This window comes from Rhamphochromis sp. 'chilingali' (genome assembly GCF_963969265.1).
Source record: "Rhamphochromis sp. 'chilingali' genome assembly, chromosome: 22".
NCBI lineage: Eukaryota > Metazoa > Chordata > Actinopteri > Cichliformes > Cichlidae > Rhamphochromis > Rhamphochromis sp. 'chilingali'.
Genome location: NC_137950.1, coordinates 25,353,354 through 25,362,169, shown reverse-complemented (window position 1 = coordinate 25,362,169; position 8,816 = coordinate 25,353,354). Strand labels below are relative to the sequence as shown.

At 39.0% G+C, this 8,816-nt stretch overlaps 1 protein-coding gene across 1 annotated transcript in view; it reads right to left on the bottom strand.

The window, feature by feature from the left end:
• Positions 1–329: 329 nt before the first annotated feature.
• dusp3a (dual specificity phosphatase 3a) overlaps positions 330–8,816 on the bottom strand; it is a 27,572-nt gene continuing 19,085 nt past the window's right edge. The window contains exon 3 of the mRNA XM_080873377.1: positions 330–8,808. Within this exon, the coding sequence (XP_080729503.1) occupies positions 8,579–8,808 (230 nt within the window). The 3' untranslated portion in view covers positions 330–8,578. The remainder of the gene's footprint in view (positions 8,809–8,816) is intronic.

The window sequence follows — 8,816 nt, the reverse complement described above, 5'->3', positions numbered from 1 at the left end:
TAGCTGGCAGTTAAGATAAATGCAGATTTAAGGCACTTCTGTGGCCTCACCTTTCAGGCCTAGAAGCTATGATCCAAGTACTGTTATTTTTTGGTGGGGTTGTTTTTTTTAGGCCACTGTTTACCAATGTTAGCTTATTTCATATTTTATATATAAATTTTTAGCACTGTCTGGTTTTGATGCAACAGTCTCTTGATCCCAGATGATTTTTCTCTCGCGGGAGAGAACAAAGTCACTTTAAAATAATCGTGTTATGTTTGACAAAATAATAAACCACTCAAAGCCGTTAATACCTCAGCCATTTATTTCTTAAACATAAGAAAGAAGGGACTTCTCAAAGGTAAGAAAAATAACATTGCAATTTAAAATCAAGTGCACTTCAACGATGTCTCGCTCTATAATAAGGGAGCTGTCCCTTCCTACTGTGTGAAGTGAGATACACAAAAAACTCAAAAACATATCGTAAAGAATCGATCGTTTCCGTAAGGCTTTGGGTGCCGAGTGCCGTTACTGTTGTGATGCTTATGCTGAGATGACAGTGGTGGTGACAAATATATATGTACAGAAAGGTGACAGATTACAGGAAAAAATAAGAACATAAAGTGGCTTTTAAAGGTGTGGCAAGACTATGAGCTGCAAGAGTCGCTTCAATGCTCCTTGGCACTGGCATTTGGATGATGATGAGCCACAGTTTCCTCACATAATTTCCAAACCACTCTTTGTGCCCCGTTTATGGGGCTACTGTCATCCTGGAAGAGACGATATCATTAAGGGGACAAACTATGCCTGCAAAATGCCTCCAACAGCACAACAAAGCCACTGGATCCCCTCACTTTTCCTTTAATTTGCCACCGATCAGTATATATGTGCATATACCCATTAACAGCCAATACAACATCATCCCAACAACATCCTTTGCAACATCTGTACATATCTGTACAACAGAAATATGTGACGAGACTGTGTAATGGACTCCAGGAGGAGTCGGGCAGTGGGCTCATTTGTGCTAAAACTCTTGCTTTAAGCTGTTCATCAGGATGGGAGTGCAAAGTGGAAGAGAAATGATGACAGCTCTGCATGTCAGCGCCTTACCTGCGCCAGATGGTATTTGCAAGTCATTTCCGGTGTTTGTTTGAACGCCCTGAAGGGTAAGAGAAGGGAAGGAGTTTACTACATCAAGAAGCCAGATGAGTTTCCATGATGTAAGATATCGGCTGTCAGTCACAGAGGTCTTAAACATGGCAGCTTCTTGCCTTACAGAGACACGCCACACGGGACAGCGAGTTTGAGTGAAAATCGCAGGAAATTATTTGTAAGTCAATTTAAGGTACTTTTCTGCAATAATAAACACAACTACCTGGCTCCAGTCGAGTAATTTAACAACCCTCCATCCTCCTCTCCTCTCTGGTTTTAAAACGGGCGCTATGAATGAGCTGCAATTACAGTCTGGCCCTAGTCTGACTACCATTATACATGTGAGTGACTCATCCAAAAACAACACGGATAATAAACTCACTGGTTACACTGGAGAAGTGGGTCACACATTTCCTACCATAGAAAAAACCCTCTGAAATGAAAACAAACAAACAGCCTTCTTTAATGAAACTAAGAATAAACTTTAATCTAGATTAAAAAAACTAAATGTTACTTTGAGGAGAAAATAAGTCAAACTTTTTTTTTTAATAACTCCCAAATATCAAACAATGTCCTATCTTTACACTGTAACACCCCAGTTACAGTAAAATGCAGCAATTCACAACGGTCTTAATGCCTTTTGTTACATACTCAGAATATAGAACCATATATATCAATATCAATGGCATTTCAACATTTTCGATAATACATAACACATACTCTATTACCCACAAAAAGATGCTGGTACTGTTTAAACAAACGGGTGCTTCAGATTGGCAATTCAGGGTTTCACATAAGGGGCAAAATAAATAAAAATGAAAAGAGACCTAGACAAACAACATGAGACTGGATTATAAATACTTACGATGTGTTAAAGTGGACCTATTATGCTCATTTCCAGATCCATATTGGCTTCTCTTCACTGGCTCCCTTCTCCTTAAAATCATTCAGTATCAGGGTTGGGATTCGCAATCAGATCCTACGGTATCTTATATCTGAATTATTATCTGAGTATTATCTGATTTAGACTTCTGCAGTGAGTCTTTTTAGAGGCCATGACATGAACTACTCCAGCGGCCGACATTGCTGGCAGCATTTATGGTTGTGTGTTAATTACCTTGTGGTTGTGTCCCAGTGTTTTAAATGCAGTGCCTGCCACAATAGGAACAAATAAAATATCCGGCATTTTTCCCTCCTGGCGTCACTACTCTTTGTTGTGGTCAGTATTTTTTCTCTTCAAAGGCAAACATATTTATCCCTCAAGTTTTTCCACTTCTCTGTACATTCCCTCATGTCCATTCCAACAGGTTTGGCAGTACCCCTTCAGGAATTTGCTGATATTTGCCCTTATATTGATACTATGATTATTATTCCTTATATTGAGGCAATGGTTATTATTCTCTTAATGACAAATTTTAAAATACAGATGCACCTGTGGCATCAGTTTCAAAATACTTGGACGTCCTTTTTGAGTTATCGGATTTAGAAGATTTTCAGAAAACTTGACCTCTGACCTTGATCTTGGGGTTGAGATCACTGAGATTTAAATTTGTCTGACACTTTTAACAGATACATCTATGGTATCAATTTGAAACTCCTAGGTTGCCTTTTTCTCAACTTATTACATTCACAAACTTGGGTGTCCACACCGCCTGCCTGGCAGGGTGATGACAATATCCCATCGGCGTTTTACGGCTGAGTGGTAACAGTACTGGACAGGCCAATCGTGGTAGTTGTGGGCCATGTTTATGGGACTTGTAGCCTCATTTTTAGGGTTAGGGTGTAGGTTAGGTCATAGGGTTTCAGAATATTTGTAGATACGATGAAGCATAAATCCCCAGTTATTTGTGGTCCCTAAAGTTTCTAAAAGTTGAATGGGAGCCATTCAGCTAAGGAACCTGCACATTGGATTCAGGAGACAGAGGACCTCTCTTCAAAGTTTCCTTTTGGAGAAAGATAATTGGCATTGAATAAGGTGACCCTTAACGATGTCCTGTGTGTCTCCACGCCACAACTGCATGACTTTAATTTTGATTTTGTCTTTTGTGTTTTGTTCTGTTTTCTCTCTTCCCCCCCACGAGCCAGTTTCTTCCTATTAAAAGGGAGTTCTTTCTCCTCACCATTGCTGCTGCTCAATGTTGAGGCTCTCTCACTAATATTGCAGCCAATATTCATCTTAATATATAAAGTACCTCAAAAGAATTGTTGCTGTGAACTGTAGCTATATAAATACAGTCTAAATTTAGTAGATTAGCTTTGCATAATTCTCATTCAAAACAGTCCATATTTATTTCATACTGAGCCTCGATGCAGCCCCTCCATTTGTCTTCTGTTTGCACTGAGCCATTTTAGCTCTCTAACTGTAAGTTGTAAAATGAGCATGCATCATTGTTATAGTACTAAAAAAATTTAAAAATACATATGCATAATAGGTCCACTTTAAATAATTAAAATTGGTGTGCAAACCAGTAGATTTGTTGAACAAGCAGGTGGCAGTGTTTTTTTCTTTTACAGAACAGTGTTTAAGCCAACAGTGTTGCCATGATAAAAACTCTCTGTTCACATCATTGCATCCAAAAAGTCATTTCAGTTGCATCAGAAAATCAGTTTGGGCAACCACAGAGTGCTTTGAAAACCCTCCATGAGTTACCCGATAAGCAGGTCGGTGTAGGCAGTTGATGCTTTAAAGTACGTACCCTCATCCTGGAATGAGCTGAGGACATTTATACCAATTCCCAAATTTAAAGAGGTACCAAACCGTGTCTTGTTGTTGCTTTTTGTGTATTCAGAAGGAGGGCAGTATTATAGAGCAGATCCAAACAGTTGCATGAGTGAAACCCCAGGCCATCTGAATGATGGCAAAGCCAATCATCTATAATATAAATTGTTTTTGTCGCGTATGTCGCTTGGAACTGACAATTTAAACACATAATATAGCCGTATATCTGTACTACCTTTTCATTGACAATAATGGTGGTGTGGGGTTCATGATGAGGTGATGGGAATGAGTGGTATGACGCATTTACTAAATTATACTTAAAGGTCGGGAATTTGAACTACTGCACCCGATTTATCTTGCCACAAGAGGAAGCAGCGTTTGCAAGATGTGAAATCAAATGCTTTGCTTAAAACATTTTCACATGTATAAAAATGGCCAAATGAGAGGGCTCAGAGTCAACTGGAACAACCTGCGCATGAACCGCAATCACAAGCGCACTTATGTTCTCGCTCTGCAGGGTTTGTCCTCGGTTTTAACTCCCTGTGAGAACATTACCTTCTCTGACTTTTCCTCCTGGCCAATAATGAGTCAGAGGCCAGAGCAGCACTGGACATTTCAGTGTATGTTTTGGAATCAGCACAAACACATGGCCTTTAAAATGTCTCTGCTGGCTGTATATTTGTAGACTCATGTACTCTTTACTTGCACTACATGGAGCAGGAAGGTGCTTTTTCCTCATTATTAATCAATCTGAGAATTGTTCTCCTGATTGATCAATAGGTTATTTGGTCAATAAAGCCTCTGAAAAAACAGTGAAAACCGAACTTTGTAATTTCCCAGAGCCAAATTATCATTAACAGTCCAACAGCAGAAGATATTTTACTTTAAGACATAAAAAATGTGCTGGAGCAGTCAAATACTTTCTTGAAAATTTCATTTTCAAACAAGTAAGTGATTAATTTGGGTAGACTTCCACTGCTTGCTTTGAAATATGAACATTTAATGTGAGACTTTAATCTTGATCTGCTTAATGTACCTAAAATTATAAAGAAAAATATAAATGTAAAAGCTGACTTATTAAATGGCGCACTTTGCTTGACTGCTTTGTGCTCGCGTTACGTAAGAGGAGAGAGCAACAAGACTACAGATCTGCAAGGTCTGAACGTCTGAAAAACTAGGACCATAAAATATCCAAGTCCAGCCACTCAAGGTGGATCTTTAGTTTTATATTAAATGCCTTTTGTCACTTTTCAAAACCTCCCTTTAGTTTCTGGACATGGATCTTTTATGCAATATTTTTGGTCATATTTTTTCCATTTTCTTTCTTTTTTCATTCCATAAGCACGAGTGGTTTGAGGGACACCAGACGTGATCCTGTTATTTCCTTTCACCTAAAAATATTCCTCTCACTAACACTCTCATCCAAACAAACCCATATATCGATCCTAAAGCATCAAAAGCGAGAGATGGAAATAATGCCAAATGAAATGGGTGATGGGATGAGTCCATCTTTGGATGGTCACTTGCGTCTAATGATGCCACCTGCATCTTGCTGTATTTAATGAATCCATTTGCACTGATATGAAGACGTTACGCTGTACAAAACGCTACTTAGATACAATGATTACATGCCCCAGTATCCTGGCTACACCAGGAAAAAAAAAAAACCCTGCCATCATAAGCACGTTTTGCACAATTGCGATATGAACTACCACAATTACACAGAACAATTTACATGCACATCATATCCAAATATTAATGTGCATGTAATTAACAGAAAGAATGAAAGCGCTACATACAAGTAGAACATGTTATATAAAGACGATACTGACATTACCTACACGTTATAGACACATTGCTCATACATTCATATATGTCAACACTTAAATATGTATATACAGTATACATGTATATATTTAAATGTATACAGATATATCAAAGGAGGAATAAATAGTGCCATTAATGAGGTGAGAACCTAGTTTTCCTCTTCCTCTCTTGCATGACAACAATCCTGCCAACATGACATTTAGTTCACGAGTCTATGCGTGTCTGATCTCGCTCGTGCGACTTCTCTAACTTGAGGACTCATGTGGTGCAAGAATTCACTCCATCGCCATCCTTCCTGGCACTAGGTCTAGTTTACAGTATTATGCCCAGTATTAAATACAAAATGTACTGCTGAACTAAAGTTGCCTATATGTAACAGCTACTGCCTTGTTAGTCATATAAATGTGATTACATTCTATATATCGGATGGGGTATTGACATATATTGCAATGCTTTAGTGCACACAAAACAAAACAAAAAACAACAAAAAAAGGCGTTGTGATCTAATTTGACCCTGTGTGTGTATTAGTTAGCGTATGACACACACATTTAGGGGTGAGATAAGTGACATGTTGTGTGGGGACCTCTGTGTGGATGAAACAGTGGTTTTGGGATTCTGAGTGAATGGTTGTGTCAGGGAATTGGCAGTGTGCAACTCTCTGGTGGCGTGATGGCTGGATCTTTCTGTTGAAAGCGGGTGGCATCCCATCTGGCTGATGCATTTGACAGTTAAAACAACAGGCCCCTAGTTTGAAGGTGGCAGAGTAAACAACAACATCTTAAACACCTCTGAGCAGAATATTCATAACCCACTTTCTCAAACCCAAAGTGCAACAGTAACTATTTTGCCATCTTTAACTGAAGAACCTACATTCACATGCAACAGCCTTGTGTGTTACCTTTATATTATCCAGAAAAATATTATCAAAAAAATAGAAGCTCCTGATACAGGTGCAGAAATGAGGTCATGCCTTGATGTGTAATGCAGAGAAACACCACCGGAGGGCAGTCTCTACAGGGGAAATTATCGTTTCAGCTCAGTAAGTTTAAAGGAGGCAAGTGCAACTATAACTAGTAAATTGTTTGGGAGTATTTTAGCCTTGTTGATAAAGATAAGCAAGTTACGATTTTCCTCTAAGAACAAGAGGTCGTGCTGCTGGGTTTCGGAAAAAATCATAATCCCAGTTAGTTATTTTCTCCATATTGAGATCATGATGATGACTTAACATGTAACAATACATGAAAATTATGCAACCTGCAGTGAATCACTTCTTAAAACACATTTTTATACTTTGGCTTTAGTGTGATTCCATAACTGGATTCCCTTCTGGTCATCGTTTTGCTTATCGCCCGTTTCTTTCTATGTGACTTTAATATGTATTGTGTCAAAGCACTTTGTAAACTATTTTTTAAAGGCAAGCAATGTGCTGAAAGACAAAGCAAGAGTTACTGACAAACAACATACCGATTATGGTATTTTAAGAACATTTAGCAACAGTGTATTAGGGCTACTGCGAGTGTGTAAGAGGCTTGGTAAGGATGTTTACAATCTGAGAAAAAGTCCAAAATCTTCAAGATTATAATCATATTCATAAATTCAGGAAAAAAGGACAATTTATTATTTTACAAAAACATACAAATTCATGAGAAACAAAGGCAGATACAAGTTTTTTTCTTGTAAATTTGTCACATTAGCCTCAATTTTATTTTTTGTTAACCTTTAGTGACCCTAACATGCTGTTGCAGTCTCACAAATTTGAAGATTATCAAACCTAAACTTATTTTTAATAAAAATGTTATTAAAAAAAAGAAAAGAAAAGCCGTCCTCTGGCTACAAACATACTTTAAAACCACTCACATGTGCCCATTACTGGGAATGACAATAAGCTCATTTCAAATTGAAGGCAAAGCATTTCGTGTTTTTAAGCAGATATTTGATCCAGCGTTCTCCTCAGATTTCTGCATCTACTGTACTGAGCTACTATCCAGCTGCAGTGAACACTCATCATATCAGAGGCTAAATATGGCTGCTACGTGAACGCCTCACGCAGCTCATTATTTTTAATTGGCTCGACCTTTTCCTGTTCTCAGCAGCGGCGGCTCTGTCGACAACCGTTTGCGCTGCAGATAAATTTCATGCTACCGCTGTCAAACAAGAGGCCTGAGTCTGTTAACTGAAATGCTACATTGTGTATTAGGGTGCATTAGAGTGTGAGTCATCTGTGTTTGTGCATTAAATCTTTCTCCCAAAGGGAAGAATTAAGGATTTTTAGGAATCGACTGGGCGTCATTGTTTTTTTTTTTTAAGATTTAATGGAATGTGGGATTTTCCTTCATCCACTCTGTGTTGCATCATTTGTGGCCATCAACTTTCAATATTTAGGAGTTTATTTGGAATTATTTAGAGTACTCCTACTGGCGGAGACATCACTGACATTCCCGGCAGTGGTAAACTATGGAATGATTGTGCTATAATCTTCTATTTCCTACAAGTTTGTAAGTAAAATTTTAAAATCAGGGCAAAGATATCAAATTTCTAAGTTGTGGGAATTGAAGGAATGCTTTAAGTAGCTCAGAAATGAGAGGAATTCAGAGCTTTAGGGTATGAGCAGCAAAATCTGTGTGGAGTTATAAAAAGGGGGATGGGTTTTTTTTGAGATCACACTCTTTGTAGAACAGCAGTGAGAGACATGGACTAAAGATTCAAACAGAACAGCATGTACATGTGCAAGTGTGTGTGAACACGAGGAATAATTCCACAGATAAATGCATGTATGCTTCAGAATACCCCTGATGTGTTAGATGAGTGCTGGTTTGGTCAGGTGGGGTCAGTCTACCAGAGCAGCTGCAGCCAGTCAAAGGCAGGGCCGGAGGAGACAGGCAGCACCTCTCCAGCTTTCACTTGGCCTTTAATTTGCCCAGGTCCCCGTTCAGCTTGCCCTCCTTTGCCAGCTTCTCGTTGAGTTGGCACAGTTGGCGAAGGAAGCCGTCGTTAGGACCGATCTCTCTCTTGTGCCGCACAGTGGCCACCGCCAGCCGTGCATCCATTCTGTGGCGCAGCATGAGGTAAGCAACAACCATGGTGGGGGAGCGGCTGTAGCCTTCTCTGCAGTGTACATACACCTTCCCTGGAGGA